Genomic DNA, 18,387 nt, shown 5'->3' on the forward strand with positions numbered 1-18,387 from the left:
TAAAGTACAGCTTGTTACCCAATTAACTGCAAGCAAATCTGGTGTGAATTCTCAGTCAAATTGTAGAACCACACCTGTGATAAGGCATTAAGAAAGATCTGCCAAATTTGCAACAGGGAGCTTGAAGTTGTCAGGCAGTAAACGAATGTTGCACACAGCTGTCACTGGGTAAAAGGAGATAGACTGTCTGTTCACAATACTAGGATTCATAATATTTGGCAGGAGAAGGGTGGCCCGTGATGAAAACAATTATTTGTGAAGGACATGGCTCTCCGTTTTCCTGCTGAAGTGAGCGTGTGGTTGACAGAGCTCTTGTACGCTCAGGCAAAACTTTTGCAGTGGGTAGCAGTGATGTATGTGGCATTTCACTTATTTCAAGGATCTGCACCAGACAGAATAGCTCTTGGTGTACTGAACAGCTAACTGGGCAATACTTTGAACAGGGAAGTTAAAGTACTTTAAATCTATTTAGTACAAATCTAAAATGTTAGATGACATATTAGTGAATGAGATTAATTTAATATTATTTGACAACATTTTTTACTTTTTGCTCTACTGTTTGTTTGGCTCTGTAGGAGGAAAATCTATGTAGTATGTAGCTCAGAAGGCCCTATCAGTTGCTTAATGCTTTGAATGATAAATCAATGGGTTAAGCTAGTAAAAACTATCACAGTGTAGGCAGAGGAAAAGAGGGGAGTGTCATGGTTTTGTAATTTTGTAATTTTGCTATCAGTATTCCACATCATAACATCATGTCAAGTATGGATACTTCTGTTGAATGTGCAGTCCACAGAAGAAGACTACATATCCCAGAGAACAACAGGAGTAACAATAAGTCACGGGACCAGGACTCTATATAATCTCGTTCCCAGGCTGGAGTGCCCTCCTTCTTCTCTCGAACTTCTCGGAGAGTGGGAAGCGTTCCAGCCGTGTCGCCTAGAGTTCACAGTAGGCCTCTCGGTTTTCGGAGACTCTCTCTCTCTCTGTTTCGTTCCATTTTGTTAGCCTTAATTATATTATATTGTGTTATCTTGTATTTCGATATCATATTTAGTAAAATAAGTTTTTCCTCCTTAGATTGTCGCTGTTTTATCCCACTCCCCTTTTCCCCCTCCTTTCCGGGCCCCGGGGGGGGGCGTGGGGTGGCTTCCCCTGTCACGGGCATAGGTAAATCTAAGTAACCCGTGACAGATTTTTTGGTGGAGAATGCGGGCATAGAGCTTTTTAGCTTTTAGAACAACTCTCTCTTTGCTCTTAAAGAGCTTCGTTACAGGAGTGTTGGGAGTGTTATCTTTCCGTAGCTGCTCACAGAGAACGTGACCTTGAAATACCAGACAAATTGTCAACATTAAGGGCTGCTGCACATTCTCAGCATTGCTATCTAACTTTTGTGTAGAAAACAAAGGGATTTCTTTCTCCCTTAGAGCAAAGCTAGCTAGCTCTGACTTTTACAGAGCCTGCCAGCTATGAATCCACTCTTCATCCCAGTTGCTCTGTTTAAGGGATTGAAAGCAATTATGATCTTCTTAAAGTATTGGTCAACTATTAACACCATAATTTGGTGTTGTGGAATTGTGCAGGTATATAGCCTAATAAGGTGGATACTGATGGAGACACCTGCCTGGTACTTTTACGAGATGTGGTATGGTCAGAATTTTGGCATCTACACCCCAGATGGAATTGTGAATCTTACAAACACTTGCATCCCAGATGGAACAGGCAATTTTACAAATACTTGCATCCCAGATGGAACAGGCAATTTTACAAACACCACCATGTTTAATTCATTGTACAGGCTAAAAAAACCCTTTTTATTTAGGTTGTACTCTCAGATTTCCACACGCTTTTCAATAACTGAGATAGGGTTCATACTTGCATTCATGTTATCACTATCAATGCATGCATATATGTTCCTATGCATTCGTTCTATGCGGAAGTCTCCTCCAGAACCAGAGAATGATGACTGGCAGGGAATATGGAAAGGTTTAGGAAAAGTCTTAGAAGCATGGGGACCCGCAGTGTCATGGGATTTCACTCTTGAACACCTAAGGGACCCTAAGAAATTAAGTGAGTATTTGGGTCAGAGATCTAAGGAGGTAAACCTTATGTGGGGTTTGGCTTATGCATACCGTGCTTTGTATCATACTATTCTGGAGAGAGAGAGTTTCCGATCTGAGATTCAAGCCCAAGTTAATTCTGATCAGTCACAGGAGGCATCAGTAGCAATATCAGTTGCCCCTGTGGAAGGCAAGAAATGGAAACGGGTGTCCATGCGTCTAGAACGAAAAGAAGGAGAAGCACAGGGGGGGGCAGCAGAAGACCCAGGTGCCGGGCATGGAGCAGTACCGAAAAAAGCAAAGGCAAAAACCAAGAGGCATGAAGAAGAGACTGATGATGAGGAGGAAATCACCTATTGTCGACCTCTGAAGCTGACTGAAATCCAAGGCTCAAGAAAGGAGTTCACACGGCGTCAAGATGAAGGTATCCTTGCTTGGTTGCTTCGCTGCTGGGACAACGGGGCCAACAGCTTGTCTCTAGATGGTAATGAAGCTCGCCAACTAGGAAGCATTGCCCAAGATGCAGGTATCGACAGAGGGATTAGCAGATGTTCGGATGGAGCTGCTACTCTCTGGTTGCGGCTGTTAGAAGCCGTGAGAGAAAGGTACCCCTTTAAGGATGCTTTGAAGCCTAAATTTGATAGTTGGAATACCGTCCAAAAAGGTATTCAGCGCCTGAGGGAATTGGCCATGGCGAAAATGTTGTACAGCCCTGATCCAAGCGAACTTGACCCAGAGAGAGTGAGGGCCGATCCTGACATGTGGCAGAAAATCACAAGTACAGCACCAGAGAGAATTGCACAGTCATTGGTATCAGGATCTAAAGGATTCGTGGACAGATGGCCCCGAGTTGTTGAGCTGATTATAATGCTTCAAACCACCGATCAGCAGCTCCCCCAACTGCATGCCGCAGTTTCTGCCATCTCACGGCTAGAAAACCGAGTAGATGAAATGTGCAAGAAATTGTTTCCATCAACTAATTGCAATGATCCCGTAACAGTATCAGAAACAACTGATGAAGGTCAATCCTCGTACGGGCCACCAGGTCTAATGAAGGATCTGATCAAACTAGTCCAGTCCTACTCCCCACCTGCATCACCAAAAGTCTCAGCTGTTAAACGCACACGCTTCCCAGCTCGAGCAAAGAACAACAGTACGATTGCACCGCGTGTTTCCATGTGGCGCTACCTACGTGACCGTGGAGAAGACATGAGGAAGTGGCATGATCAGCCCACGTCTGCACTACGAGCACGGGTGAAAGAACTACTAGACATACCAACCACCAGTGGAGTTGCTCCAGTCATCACAGGTAACCAATAGAGGGGCCCTGCCCTCAGTCAGGGGAGGGAAAGGGATAATAGAGTTTATTGGACTGTGTGGATTCGATGGCCTGGCACATCAGAACCACAGAAATATAAGGCACTGGTGGATACCGGTGCACAGTGCACCCTAATGCCCTCCAGTCATGAAGGGACAGAATCAATCCATATTTCTGGAGTGACTGGGGGCTCTCAAGAATTGACTGTGCTGGAGGCTGAAATAAGCCTCACTGGCAAAGACTGGCAAAAACATCCTATTGTGACTGGCCCAGGGGCTCCATGTATACTGGGTATTGATTACCTCAGAAGGGGGCATTTCAAGGATCCTAAGGGGTATCGATGGGCCTTTGGGATAGCTGCTGTAGACATGGACAACATTAAGCAGCTGTCTGTTTTGCCTGGCCTGTCAGAGGACCCGTCTGTTGTGGGGCTGCTACGAGTAAAAGAGCAGCAGGTACCGATTGCTACAAAGACAGTGCACAGACGGCAGTATCGCACCAACAGGGATTCCTTGCTCCCCATTCATGATTTGATTCGCCAGTTGGAGAATCAGGGAGTGATCAGTAAAACTCACTCACCTTTTAACAGTCCCATATGGCCAGTGCGTAAAGCCAGTGGAGAATGGAGGCTGACAGTAGACTACCGTGGCCTGAATGAGGTCACACCCCCATTGAGCGCTGCTGTGCCGGACATGTTGGAACTCCAGTACGAGCTGGAGTCAAAAGCAGCCAAATGGTATGCCACCATTGACATTGCCAATGCCTTCTTCTCTATTCCTTTGGCCGCAGAATGCAAGCCACAGTTTGCCTTCACCTGGAGGGGCATTCAGTATACTTGGAACCGTTTGCCCCAGGGGTGGAAACACAGCCCAACCATTTGCCATGGGTTGGTCCAAACTGTACTGGAACAGGGTGGTGCTCCTGAACACCTGCAGTACATTGATGACATTGTTGTGTGGGGCGATACAGCAGAAGAAGTTTTTACAAAAGGAGAGCAGATAATCCGGATTCTTCTACAAGCTGGCTTTGCTATTAAGCGAAGCAAAGTAAAAGGACCTGCCCAGGAAATTCAGTTCTTAGGTATAAAGTGGCAGGACGGACGTCGTCACATCCCAGCAGATGTGATCGACAAAATCACTGCCATGTCTCCACCAACTAGCAAGAAAGAGACACAATCTTTCCTGGGTGCAGTGGGCTTTTGGAGGATGCACATTCCAAACTACAGCCTCATTGTAAGCCCCCTTTATCAGGTAACGCGGAAGAAGAATGATTTTGCATGGGGCCCTGAGCAGCAGCAGGCTTTTGAACAGATTAAACAAGAGATAGCCCGTGCTGTAGCCCTGGGGCCAGTACGGACTGGACAGGATGTAAAGAACATCCTCTATACTGCTGCTGGAGAGAAAGGCCCCACTTGGAGTTTGTGGCAAAGAGCCTCAGGAGAGACCCGAGGCCGACCCCTGGGATTCTGGAGTCGATCATATAAGGGGTCTGAAGAGTGCTACACTCCAACTGAGAAGGAGATCTTAGCCGCGTATGAGGGGGTTCGGGCTGCTTCCGAAGTAGTCGGGACTGAAACACAGCTCCTTTTGGCACCTCGACTGCCAGTGCTGAACTGGATGTTCAAAGGACAGGTTCCCTCCACTCATCATGCTACCGATGTCACCTGGAGCAAGTGGATTACGCTGATTACACAGCGAGCGCGAATGGGAAACCTCAATCGTCCAGGAATCCTAGAGGTAATCATGGACTGGCCTGAAGATAAAAAGTTTGGAACATCACCAGCAGAAGAGGTGTCACGTGCTAAAGAGGCCCCACCATACAACGAATTACCAGAAAATGAAAAGAAATATGCCCTATTCACTGACGGATCATGTCGCATTGTAGGGAAGCATCGCAAATGGAAAGCTGCTGTGTGGAGCCCCACACGACAGGTTGCAGAGGCCACTGAAGGTAAGGGAGAATCAAGTCAGTTTGCAGAGGTAAAAGCTGTCCAGCTGGCCTTAGATGTTGCTGAACGGGAGAGGTGGCCAATGCTGTATCTTTATACTGACTCATGGATGGTGGCAAATGCCTTATGGGGGTGGTTACAGCGGTGGGAACAAAATAACTGGCAACGGAGGGGAAAATCTGTTTGGGCCGCTGAACTATGGAAGGACATTGCTTCCCGAACAAAGAATATGGTTGTAAAGGTGCGTCATGTGGATGCACATGTGCCCAAAAGTCGGGCTACTGAAGAACAACAAAACAACCATCAGGTAGATAAAGCTGCCAAAATTGAGGTGGCTCAAATTGACTTGGACTGGCAGAATAAGGGTGAATTATTTCTAGCTCGATGGGCTCATGAGACCTCAGGTCATCAAGGAAGAGACGCGACATATAAGTGGGCCAGAGACCGAGGGGTGGACTTAACCATGGACGCTATTGCGCAGATTATTCATGATTGTGAAACATGTGCCATAATTAAACAAGCCAGAAGGATGAAACCTCTCTGGGAGGAAGGGCGATGGCAAAAGTATAAATATGGGGAGGCGTGGCAGGTTGATTATATCACCTTGCCACGATCTCGCAGTGGTAAGTGTTATGTACTCACTATGGTAGAGGCAACCACTGGGTGGCTTGAAACATACGCAGTACCCCATGCTACTGCTCGAAACACCATATTAGGTCTTGAGAAACAAGTCCTATGGCGACATGGCACCCCAGAAAGAATTGAATCTGATAATGGGACACATTTCAAAAATTCTCTTATAAATACTTGGGCCAAAGATCATGGCATTGAGTGGATTTATCATATTCCCTACCATGCACCAGCTTCTGGTAAAATTGAACGATATAATGGGTTGTTGAAAACTATGTTGAAAGCAATGGGTGGTGGAACATTTAAGCACTGGGAGAAGAATCTGGCAGAAGCCACTTGGTTGGTGAATACTAGAGGATCTGTCAATCGTGATGGTCCTAGTCAATCTAGCCCCCTACACACTGTAGAAGGAGATAAGGTCCCTGTTGTACATGTAAAGAACATGTTGGGAAAAGCTGTTTGGGTCCTTCCAGCTTCTGGAAAGGGCAAACCTATCCGTGGAACTGTCTTTGCCCAGGGACCTGGGTGCACTTGGTGGGTAATGCAGAAGGATGGGGATGTTCAATGTGTGCCACAAGGGAATTTGACGCTGGGGGAGTGCAGTCAATAATTTTATGTATTTATATGTATATATGTTTGCATGTGTAGTGTATTTTAGTTATTATAGTTGTACATTTAGTTATGTTACATGCAATTCTACTATTTAGCTATCACAATTTTACATACGTGTATATTTATGTATATATATGTATATATTAACCATGATGTAATAATGTAGAATAAGGGGTGGAATGTCATGGTTTTGTAATTTTGTAATTTTGCTATCAGTATTCCACATCATAACATCATGTCAAGTATGGATACTTCTGTTGAATGTGCAGTCCACAGAAGAAGACTACATATCCCAGAGAACAACAGGAGTAACAATAAGTCACGGGACCAGGACTCTATATAATCTCGTTCCCAGGCTGGAGTGCCCTCCTTCTTCTCTCGAACTTCTCGGAGAGTGGGAAGCGTTCCAGCCGTGTCGCCTAGAGTTCACAGTAGGCCTCTCGGTTTTCGGAGACTCTCTCTCTCTCTGTTTCGTTCAATTTTGTTAGCCTTAATTATATTATATTGTGTTATCTTGTATTTCGATATCATATTTAGTAAAATAAGTTTTTCCTCCTTAGATTGTCGCTGTTTTATCCCACTCCCCTTTTCCCCCTCCTTTCCGGGCCCCGGGGGGGGGCGTGGGGTGGCTTCCCCTGTCACGGGCATAGGTAAATCTAAGTAACCCGTGACAGGGAGTATTGTAGGAACATGAGTTATTTTGGTTATGGTAGTGTGAATTGTTTTGTCTATGAAACTAAGTGCCAAAGTTTGAAATGAGATTTAGTCAAGCTTTGGCTACTTCTATGTAGCTTCTGTGTAGCTTTCTGGACTTGATCTCTGGTTTTCTGGTGATTTCCCTCTGTGAGTTGAATGCATTTAGAGTTGAGTTCCAAGACTAATAGGATGTTTATAGTTCTGTAAATGTTTTCATCCATAAATACTGCAGTTAGTTTTGGTGCATGAAAGAATAAATTGATTATCGCTTCCCTTTCTAAGATGGAATCTCAGCATCCACCTGTTCAAAGAGTGGTGACACCAAAGGCAATCTCTCTGTCAGGCGTTCTGGCCCGTTATGTCAAGCCATCTCTGACTCCATCTGCTGATTCTAGCAAAATTCACCAGAGAGTAGATACAAAGCACAAAGTAAGTAAATTTTGCAGCCCTTACCTGCCTGGAATGTTTCTGACCAATTCCTATACCGAGATGTTCTTTCTTTGCAGAGTGTACTGCTAGTACATTTGGGATATGCATTAAAACTGTAGGAACTACTGAGAAATAGGTTGAGTTTTTCTGTATTTAATTACATTTTTGGAACGATTAAGTGGCTTGTGGTTGTTTCACAATGTAATGATGTACTGTAGGATCAGGTTGTTTTCAGTGAAAGAATATTAAAAGACAGAAGTGACATTTTCCTTTTGTATCCTCCTGTACACAAAGTTTTCTTTATGTTTTTCTTTCTGAAAAACCACCGCATTCCCAGTATTGGTCTGAGTGTAAAAATGGCAGCTTTTTTACTTTGTTTCTACATCCATGGCTGCTGCATTTGGGATTATCTTCACTTTCTGTAGCCTAGAACTTAGCTACCCTGCTGTCATTGCTGTGTTTTCCATTGCACTGTAGCATTACAGTTACGATGCTGTATCTGCAGAAAGAGTATTTGCTATTGGAGGCCTTTTTTTCTTTAGGAAGTAAAGACAGTTTAGTTTTCACTTCAATGAAGTCTACAGTGTAAGAAATTTCACTTTGGCAGATATTCTGTAGTTTATCAGTTTACTTATTGGCAATGGAACCATTTATCCATCTTGATATTCTCTGGAGTAAGACCTATTAGTTTTAGTTAGGATGAGAACCCGGAGCTTTACAGAACCTTTTGAGGCCAAGTGCCAGCTTGTTCCTAAAACGAAGTTCTCAGGGAGTTAACAGTTGTAATTGTCCAGAGGAGATTGATCTGTGCTATACTGCTTACTGGGTTTAGGTAGGTAGGATGAGTTCTCCAGATGACGTCAATAGCTTTCCTTTCTGGACTAATAGTTTGTTCTGTAAAGCTTGACTGAAGGCACTTTGCACTCTAAGGTTACCTTTTAGGGTGTGGATTTTTCTCTTCAAACAACAGTAACAGGGCTCTGTTCGTCTGCCAAGCAATTCCAGTGTGGCCTGGGGCATTCTTTGGCTCATAATAAAAAACAAAACGAAACAACCAACAAAACAACACCTCAACGCTTTGATTTGGCATTTAAAAGTATGACTTCACAGCAGCTGCCTTGTCAGGGGTGTGAGAGGTTGGCTTTAAGGTTTTGGTCTTAATGAAAAGAGGCGTTCAGTTTGACTTGTGGTTTCATTCCAAACAGCTCTGAATCGTCTTTTGTTGAAATCCATTCTACTCCTCCATGTAGAGATTCAGAATACATACTGCATTTTATTTTGTACGCAATGTTTATTGCACTATTGCAATTTTGCAGTGTCTTACTTTTTGTCCATAGAGTAGATAAGCTGGCATACTGGTTAAACTATTTTCAACCTACCAAGGGCTATTTGTTCTTTAAACTTGCCTGGTTGTGGGATGGATTTACTTGAAGCCTGACAAATGTCTTTGCCCCTTGAAGCTGATACGTGTTAAGAGAAAGAGGGATAACAGACTGTTATATGCAGGCTATAGTTGTCTGTACAAATATCTATTTTGACATAAGACTTTTTTCAGAATTCTGATTGACTGACAGTTTGGTTTAGAGAAAAGCCCGAGCTTTATGGCCTTAGGGATCTGGCTTCCCCTCAACAGTTACAGTGCTAATCAAGCTGCTTTCAAGTGTCTGACAAGTTTAGACTGATTCTTTTCCTCAGTCTTCCAGAAACTGGACCTGGTGTCTTCCAATGTCAACTAATAGATTACTTTAACAACTGATGGGATAAGCATTGATATAATGATTTATTTTTTTTTCCCAGGGATATTTCATTTTGTTGCCACAGTACTTCTGATGTTATTTCTTATTTCACTTCTGGTTTGGGGTACGTTTTCTTCTCTTAACCACTTGCATTGGGAAATCTTTCTGGTTTTGATCTAGGCTTTCATAATAAACAGAGAAATGCCTTTGTATGCATTACAAAAGGGATCTGTGTTCGTGTCTGAAAAGACTTCTGGAATGTTGGCATAGCCAAACACCTCTGCTGTTCCTGCTGATGGCCACATAAAAGCCTGAGCTGCTTCTCAAACTTCTTGCCATCTTAAAGGCTTGCTCTGCTGTTGGCGGTGTTTCCCTTATGTGCATATGTGCACTTTTTGTGTATTTTCATGAGTTGTTCTTTTTATATCCTTGCAGAGTTAATGTTTATCACAGAACTGGAGAACCAGTCCACGTCTGGGCTAATTAAAAGAAACATTAGAAATTATCAATATGAATCAGCTGTTCTATTTCAGGTCTTCTGGCTTAGTCATTATTTCCATATGGATGTTGCAACTTTATGTATGTCATTTTCCTTCCTGTTCTTTTTTAAAACTTGATTTTCTATATAGCAGTAATTGTATTTACCGGCATTTAGGAACTTTTGAAGCAGCTTAACTGTTTCTTCTGATTCTGATGAAGAGGTTTCATTTCAAGGACTAATGATGGCTACAATAGCTCAAAAAGAAATTGACAATTTTTTCTTATTTTTCTTTCCTTTTTTTTTTTTTTTTTAAACCCCACCCCTCCTGTAGGGGTGTTGGGCTTCGGAGACAAATTCAAAGCAGCGCCTGGAACATGGGATTGTGATACTTGTCTGGTCCAGAACAAACCTGAAGCTACCAAATGTGTAGCATGTGAGACACCAAAGCCTGGAATGGGAGTGATGCCTACTCTGGCATTGCCAGTGACCACAGAGAGCTCGGTGACTGTGACAGCCTCCTCTAGCAGCACTGACACCACTGTCAGTCTGGGCTTTGGAGACAAGTTTAAGAAGCCAAAAGGCTCTTGGGAATGTGCAACCTGCTTAGTATCAAATAAGGCAGAAGACAGCAAATGTGTAGCCTGTCAGTCTGAGAAACCAGGTATGGCCTTTTCTTCTTTTTTTAAGCTTGTGTTGTTTCCGTCTTATTCCATAACAAAAATCACAGACTAAAAATACCCAAACTGTGTGTATAAAACATGAGGGGCTTACCATTATCCTCCTGGTGCAGGGATCTGCATGGATATGTTATGTCTGTGAAGGGGAAGAGCATTGCAAGTAAGATGAGGATAAAATCTGCTGGGTATACCATGAAAGAGAGGACCCCGTCTTTATTGTTTCAAATACAAGGCATTTTCTTCTTCTACTGTTTTAAAAGTTGCCCTCAGTGATTTAAAACGGTTGGAGTGAAGATGTCACTGTGATGCTTTTGTGCCTTCTGGGTAACTGCTTCAATCCTCGTGCTTAGAGAGCTAAAAGTTTTCTGCTGCAGCATCAAATGGCAACAATTCCCTTACAGGCGAGAAAAATCAGAAGGAAAGCAGTGTCTTTCAGGTCTCTTTTATGGAGGTTTCTGCTGCTCTTGATGACAGCGCAGCTTATGTGCTGAACAGAGCTGTGAGCCTGGGAGCTTTGAGTTCCTCTCTGGGCTTTTTTTGTTTCCTAACGGTATCGTTTTGAACATGTCTGACTTTGGAATTTGGAGATAAGCAAATCTAATGAATTTTCAGCTTCATGTCACTTTACTCTCATCATCAATTTATGTGTGCTAACATTGACGGTGGGTTACTTGTGCAAGCAGGAATTATTGTCATGATTTTAGTTGATAAGAATATCCACGAATTACATCTGAAATTGGCTGTGTTGCTGTATTATATGAGTTGCTGTTGTTGTTTTACTGTTGTGTTTGTCCGGTATGTAAACTAAAGAGCATTTGAGAGGTTCTGAAAAAAAAACCTTCACATTCACTTTGTAACTCAAGCAGAGTGTTTAATTATTGCTTATCTCCCAGGGAGTTCAGTGCCTGTGACCAGCAGCAGCAGCACGTCTGCATTTGCTGCTCCTTCTGGAGATCTCCTGGATTTAGACAAATTCAAGAAGCCTGAAGGAAGCTGGGATTGTGAGGTCTGCTTGGTCCAAAACAAAGCAGAGGCCACCAAGTGTGTAGCCTGTGAGAGTGCGAAGCCAGGCACCAAAGCAGAGTTCAAAGGTAATACTTCATGATCGAAATGAGGATGCAGTTTGTTTTGCTTCGACTTCTTTTAAAGCTGAATTATTTTTTCCCTTAAAGCTATGGCAAATCTGTTCATTTTTTCCTGTAGGAATATTGTCTAGATAAGGTCACATATGTACATTTCCACACGTTTTCCCAAGAATAAAAACATACACTTTTTAGTTTTTAATGACACGCATCATCTTCCATGATGTTCATTTACAGTTTAGACAAGAAGTGTAATAATCATGTTATGTGCATTACATCCCATACCAGTACACATCTGAAAGCCAAGCTGCAGACAGAAAAATGCCACTGTGAAAAGGTTAATTTACAGAGATTTGTGAGGGAATTTTGTTTTCTGTTTCGATTTTAGGTTGATTTTAGTTGTTTGATTGGGAAGTCTGGGAATGGAACCACAGCTAAGTAGCTAAAGCCTTCATGTGCCACAGATGTTGTGACATAGGTTATAAGCTAAACGTTATTTCTCACTTCTGCAGGTTTTGATGCTCCTGCTGTGTCCACAAATGCTCCATTGCCATCATTTACATTTGGTGTTCAGTCATCATCCTCTGATTCTCAAACATCGAGTGTCACAGGAAGTTTTAAATTTGGAGAACAAGGGGGCTTCAAGTTTGGCACTGCAGCTGAAACTGCATCTTCCAACTCTGCACCTGGGGGGTTCAAGTTTCCAAGCAGTTCAGGGAACTTTAAATTTGGAGTTTCATCCTCGGACTCTAAACCAGAAGAGAGTAAAAATGAAGAGAAAAGTAACAACTTTACCTTTGGCCTTCCATCTACAAGTAGTCCAGCTCCTTTAACATTTCAGTTTGGGACAGCAAGCATGGGACAGCAGGAAAAGAAACAGCAACAACCCATACTGAGGGGTTTCAGTTTTGGTTCAAGTTCTACTTCCATAACTACCAGTGAGAATAAAACTGGAGTCGCTGGCTTCACTTTTGGAACTGTGGCAGAAAATGAAGTTGCATCAGCTTCTTTTGCATTTAAGAAATCAGATGAGAAAAAGGACGAAACTCCTGCATCAAAGAGAGGCTTCTCTTTTGGTAACGTGGAGTCGGCTCCTGCCTCGCAGTTTGTTTTGGGAAGGACAGAAGTGAAACAGGATTCTGTCAGTTCTGCTCCTCCGTTACTGTTTGGGAAGAAAGTTGAGAATGAAGAGTCAAAGGCACAACCTGTCTTTTCTGTTGGGCAGCCTGAACGTACCAAAGAAGAAAGCACAGCAAAACCTATGTTCAACTTCAGCTTTGTTAAACCATCGGAGAAAGAAACTGAGCAGGCAAAGCCAACTTTTTCATTTGGGGCCCAAGCCAATACTTCAGGTAAGCAGAATATCTTTTGTCTTCAGTTGTCTAAGTCCCTCAGATGGTACCTCTGAAGTCATAAGTTACAGAATCTGTAGGAGTTGCTGGGTTCATGTACTGGAGCTTTAGAAAAAGCTTAATTACTCTGTGCAGTGTGATTTGTGTTCCAGTTGTTGACGTATAGACAATTAGTAGAATTCCTGTTTTGATTTGATTTCAGTGAGTTTTAAGACTAGGTTTAGACAAAAAATATATACATATTGTCACACATTAAGGAACCTGTATTGCATCCCACATGAGCATGGATGGTTTGTATGGTTTCTGTGCTAGCAGCATAGTTGGTGGTACAGTCTTTAGTGTGGCGACAGAGGCCTCATGCGATGGTTTTCATAGTGAAAGGGGATGTGAGGAGGTGTCTCATTCATGTGTTCTTGCAGCTGTGCTGCTGCAATTTACTGCCATGAAGGTGTGGAAATTGCTTAATAGGTACTACACAGTTTTGTGCATCTTTAACCTTCTGAAAGAGCGGGCTGAAAGATTTTAGTAACAATTGCCATGTGGAAGAATTCTGATTCTGATTTCATGACTTATCAGCCATGGTTTGCAGAACAGCGTTCATTACTCACTTCTACTAACTTTGGAAGTTATAAGGGAAGGAACAGAGAGAATAAAAGCAGTGCATGGGGTTATGGTTCTTATGATTGAGTTGAAGTTCTGGAGTTTGATTTAACCATGGAAATTTGATGAAACACCTTGTGTAAAAATGAGATTTTAACGAGCCTTCTTCAGCACAGTAGAGAGTCCCTTAAAAGTGGCATAGATGAAAAGGGTCTGTAACTTCTGGAAAAACAGCAGTGGGAAATCAAGAACAGGGTCAGGTGTAATAATGAGAGAGCAGAAGCTTAGGGAAAGCTGAAGAACTGCATACTTTAAAAGATAACTTTAAATGTAAAATTGCACTCAGTACTTTGTGACAGTTCTGTAACAGGGGGCTGTTCTCCGTGGCTCCCAAAAGCAGGTCTTGAAAGTACTGAATTACAGTGAGCTTAAGCCAAAAGAGTGAGGCTGCAGGATGATGGGCTTAGCCAGCTTTAGGGCTGTAGGCACAGGGCTGTAATTTCAGGAGAGGCTACAAAAGCAGCTGTACCACTGTGGGTTTTTTTTTTTTTTTTTGCTGTGTTATTTAGTAAACTACAGAAGTGTTGCAGGTAATGCATGTTGTTCTTCTCAGAGCATCTGAAGAATAGTTTTGTTTGAGGAGCTGAGATGTACTGGTTCATTCTGGTTCCAGTTGTTATAGCCAGTGCGTGGTGTCTGTAACTACTAAAGCCTAGAACTGTGGTGGTGTCATCATTCTTCACAATTCTCCCATTCCTTTAATTGCACATGGCAGCGATCAGTGTATTAAACCTGGATTTTATGTAATCCACAGTAGCTGGATAATAGTTGAGACATCGTCCAGCATTTCTCCTTGTACAGTGGCTGGAACAGGGTCTCTCTGTTGCGCTTGGTTTGCCGTTTTGCAGCGTTTTATGTTCTGTTCTCCCTCTCAGATCAAGGAGCAGCAAAGCCATCCTTCAGCTTCTTGAGCTCCAGTTCCTCCAGCGCAGCCGTACCTGCTACTTCAGCCAACAGCAGCAGCCTGTTTGGCAGCGTCACTTCTTCCTCCAACCCTGCACCAGTTCCCACTCCTTTTGTGTTTGGGCAAGCCAGCAACACTGTGAGCAGCACCGCTTTTGGCAATTCTGCAGAATCTACAGCATCTCAGTCATTTGGCTTCTCTCAAGAAAACAAACCCACCACCACATCTTCCACCACTGGTGCAGCAGTTAATCCATTTGTCTTCGGTTCAGGAGCCAACAGTAGCAATGCAGCAAGTTCTGGCTTTACCTTTGGAGCCACGGCCACATCGAGTACAACAGGTACATTTAAGCAGGTGCTTTTGTTTTTGCTCTTAGATCACAAAAGTGGAGCAGGGAAAGAGTGTTTCCTGGAGAACAGGTAGGGAAAATGCGTGGAAATTGAGAAAAGTAGTGAATATTTACATCCAACAATATATAAACAGTGCTAATGCTTGGGGCTCAGGTCAAGTTTTGAGGCAGTCTGGGAAATACAGTTTAGGGATCAACTGGCTGTGGTGATATTTTGTGCATTGGATAATCCTTTACTGGCTTTCATTTGCATAGGAACTTGTCATTGTGAGAATGAATTTCCCTCTTCTCAGTATCCATCCAGTGCTGAAGGTTAAAAGTTAGTTATAACTTGAATTTTTCTCTCCCATACCTAAAACTCTTTGAGCGTTGTAAATAACATCAAGATTTGTACTATCCACCCTTCACAAGTGTATATTACAAACACAGTATTGATATATGCAGCTGCTGCTTTGTAAAGCGTGACTTCTAATGAGCACGATAGCCAGTCCTTCATTTTCTTGGTCTTCATAATCTTCAAATCTTCATAAAAGTACTGGAATGCCTTTTAGTCCGTCTTAACTTTTGTTTTCCTTCCTGGAAAAACAATCAGCCATTCCGAGTTACGTTGCAGCAGTTGTTATTTTTATGTTGCGTGACATTAATCTAAATTGCATTTAGATTAACAGCGCTATTTAGAAGGTCTCTTTTTGCTCAGCAGAAGTGTGTATGTTTGAAGTCACAGCTCAGTCCTGTATTTTTTTCTCATTATTTCTGCTGGCCATGCAGAACCAAAGCAGCTAATTGAATGAGCTTGTTTGCTATTATATGGAGAGACAGAATTATTCTGGTAGCTCAGTTAGGTCCCTGCAAGCCTGATGTGGTCTCCAGAAATTGATAATTGTGAACATTTGGATGAGGAAGGGGTGCAGTTGCTTATGAGAGGAAAGATTGGCGTTCTCCTCATTCTAATAGATCAGGAGCTGTGTTTTGAACGCTTAAAATAATACAAATAAGTGAGTGAGTGTTCTTTACCCGTGGTATAAATAAGTCTTAGTAATACAAATCAGCTTGTGCTATTTGTGGGAGCCTGCTTCTAGAGCATGAATGGCTAACAGTAATTTGAGTCTAGACAACCCATGTTTGAGGTGTGTGTTGTCTGACTCCTTTAAGTATGCTGTTTTTCATGTAACTTACAAGAAAAGGTAGGATTCCTATCATGAATGAGGTGCTGTTTGTTGTTTTACCTACTTGGCTGCAAACATAAAGCTCTGTAACAAACAAAACAACTCAGCACATACTGAAATTTCTTTTCCTTTAGGGTCATCCTCTACATTTGTCTTTGGGTCTGGGTCTTCAGCGCCTGCTGCTGGACCAGCATTTGGTGCCAGTCAGCTACCAGCATTTGGCCAGAGCCAGGGCTCCGGCCAGCCAAATGCTCCCAGCTTTGGATCTTTGTCGACATCACTGTTTTCATCTGGCTCTCAGCCTGCGCCTCCTGCCTTCGGCTCTGTGACAAGCAGTACTGTGTTTGGACAGCAATCGAGCCAACAGCCAGGTTTTGGCTCCGGCGCCTCCAATGCTGGTGAGTGTTGACCATCCTTTTCGTTTCAGGTCTCAAAGAGAGCTTGGTTAGTCAGTGAGTTGGTTTCCATGAAGTGCAGCTGAAGTTTAGTGAATGAAGTTTAGACCGTCGTGAGACAGGTTAGTTTTACCCTACTGATGATGTGTCGTTGCGCTAACTCTGCGTTGTCCTAACTCTGTGCTACCGGTTTCTATTCATAGGACTAATGGAAAAAATATTTTCTCTGCCTCCGGATCTTCAGTTCCCGGTCGGAAGATAAAGACTGCAATTAGACGTAAAAAGTAATCGGCAGATTGGTAAAGCAACTTTCAAAGCAGCTGCTGCCCTGCATTGTTCAGTTGTTGGGATCGTACCTCGTGCTGGGTTAGCTGAAGTCAGATCTGCCTAAACAAATATAAAACTTTGCTGCCCTTTCCTTCTCTCTCTGGTGTAGTTCATTTTGTAACAAGTAGAGTTGGCAACAGCGCCGTTCTCAAGCGAAACTATTTTAGAATCCAGCAAGTTACTTCTTTCACTGACTTGGCATGGTTCGGCTATAGAGATGAATATAGCCTGCACAGTGAATGGCTTGTACAATACCTCTTCATCTGCACCACTATGTGCGTTCATCCTGTGCAGCAGGAGGAGAACAGCTGGGAGCTGGAGGTGCTGCAGGCCCAGCTGGAGGGCGAGCGGCTCCACTGCCAGGAGCTGCAGCGCCGCTGGGCTGCCGAGAGATGTGAACTGCAGAAGGCGGCAGAGCGGGAGCGGCAGCTGCTGACCGACCAACTGCGCTGTGCCTGGGAGAAGCAGCAGGCCCAGGAAGAGCAGCAGCTGAAGGAGTGGGAGCAGCGGCAGCGGGCGACGGGGACCCGTCAGCTGCTGCTCTGGAAGGAGGCCGAGCTGCGCGCGACAAAGGAGCTGCTGCAGCGTGATTGCGATGCAGCCCTGTGCCAGGCTCGGGAGCTGCAGCAGCAGCTGGCCAAGGTGCTGAGGAACCCCCCCAGCAGCGAGGCGGCCCATGCCCAGCTGCAGGACGTCCTCAGCAAGCTGCGCTGGGAGACGGATGGTGAGCAGCCCGCCTGCATCCGCCACCTCCAGCGTCAGCTGGAGCTGGAGAGGAGGCTCTTCACCTATTACATCGTGGGGAGCTGGGCAGACGTGCTTCGTAACGCAATGTCCTGCTCCCAGGAAAAAGAGGGAGCTCTGCGCCGCCACCGTGCAGAGCAGGGCTCCAGTCGACTTGCCGTGAAGGATGCTCATGTCCAGGTGAGATGACACACTGAGAGAGTGGGGATTGTTCAGCCTGGGGAGGGGAGGCTCTGGAGAAACCACAGAGCGGCCCTCCAGTGCCTGAAGGAGAACTGGGGAAAGCTGGAGATGTACTGGTTGTAAGGGAGGGTAGTGATACAACAAAGGACAATGCCCTGAAAGTAGAAGAGGGGAGATCTGGATGAGATACAAGAAGACAGGACACCATGAGGGGGCAGAGGCGCTGGCACAGGCTGCCCAGAGAGGCTGTGGTTGCCACACGCCTGGCAGTGCCCCAGGCCAGGCTGGACGCACCTTTGGGCAACCTGACCTAGTGGAAGTTGTCCCTGCCCTTGGCATGGGCTTGGAACGGGAGAGTCTTGAAGGCCCCTTCCTACACAAACCATTCTGCTATTCTATGATTTTCTGGTTCTAGGTGCCAGAGACAGCCAAGGAAGACCTGGGGCTCCCGGGCAGCCGGCCGTCTCCCCGCCGGGGCCCGGCACAGCCCCCCGCCTGCCCTGCGGAGCGGGAGGAGAAGAGGCAGGAGCTGAAGGCACTGCAGGCCCAGCTGGAGGGCGAGCGGCTCCTCTCCCAGGAGCTGCAGCGCCGCTGCGCTGCTGAGAGACGTGAGCGGCAGGAGGCGGCAGAGCGGGAGCGGC

The 18,387-nt window shown here is 44.4% G+C and overlaps 1 protein-coding gene across 1 annotated transcript in view; it reads left to right on the top strand.

The window, feature by feature from the left end:
• The window catches only part of LOC146756420 (nuclear pore complex protein Nup153-like), a 31,802-nt gene extending 16,685 nt beyond the window's left edge, over window positions 1–15,117 (top strand). Inside the window, exons 7-10 of the mRNA XM_085524391.1 lie at window positions 10,217–10,568; window positions 11,478–11,675; window positions 12,179–13,018; window positions 14,554–15,117. Of these exons, the coding sequence (XP_085380517.1) occupies window positions 10,217–10,568; window positions 11,478–11,675; window positions 12,179–13,018; window positions 14,554–15,005 (1,842 nt within the window). The 3' untranslated portion in view covers window positions 15,006–15,117. The remainder of the gene's footprint in view (window positions 1–10,216; window positions 10,569–11,477; window positions 11,676–12,178; window positions 13,019–14,553) is intronic.
• The last annotated feature ends 3,270 nt before the right edge of the window (window positions 15,118–18,387 follow it).

Source organism: Coturnix japonica, chromosome 27 (genome assembly GCF_054131305.1).
Source record: "Coturnix japonica strain WE chromosome 27, WE-NBRP24, whole genome shotgun sequence".
Classification (NCBI taxonomy): domain Eukaryota; kingdom Metazoa; phylum Chordata; class Aves; order Galliformes; family Phasianidae; genus Coturnix; species Coturnix japonica.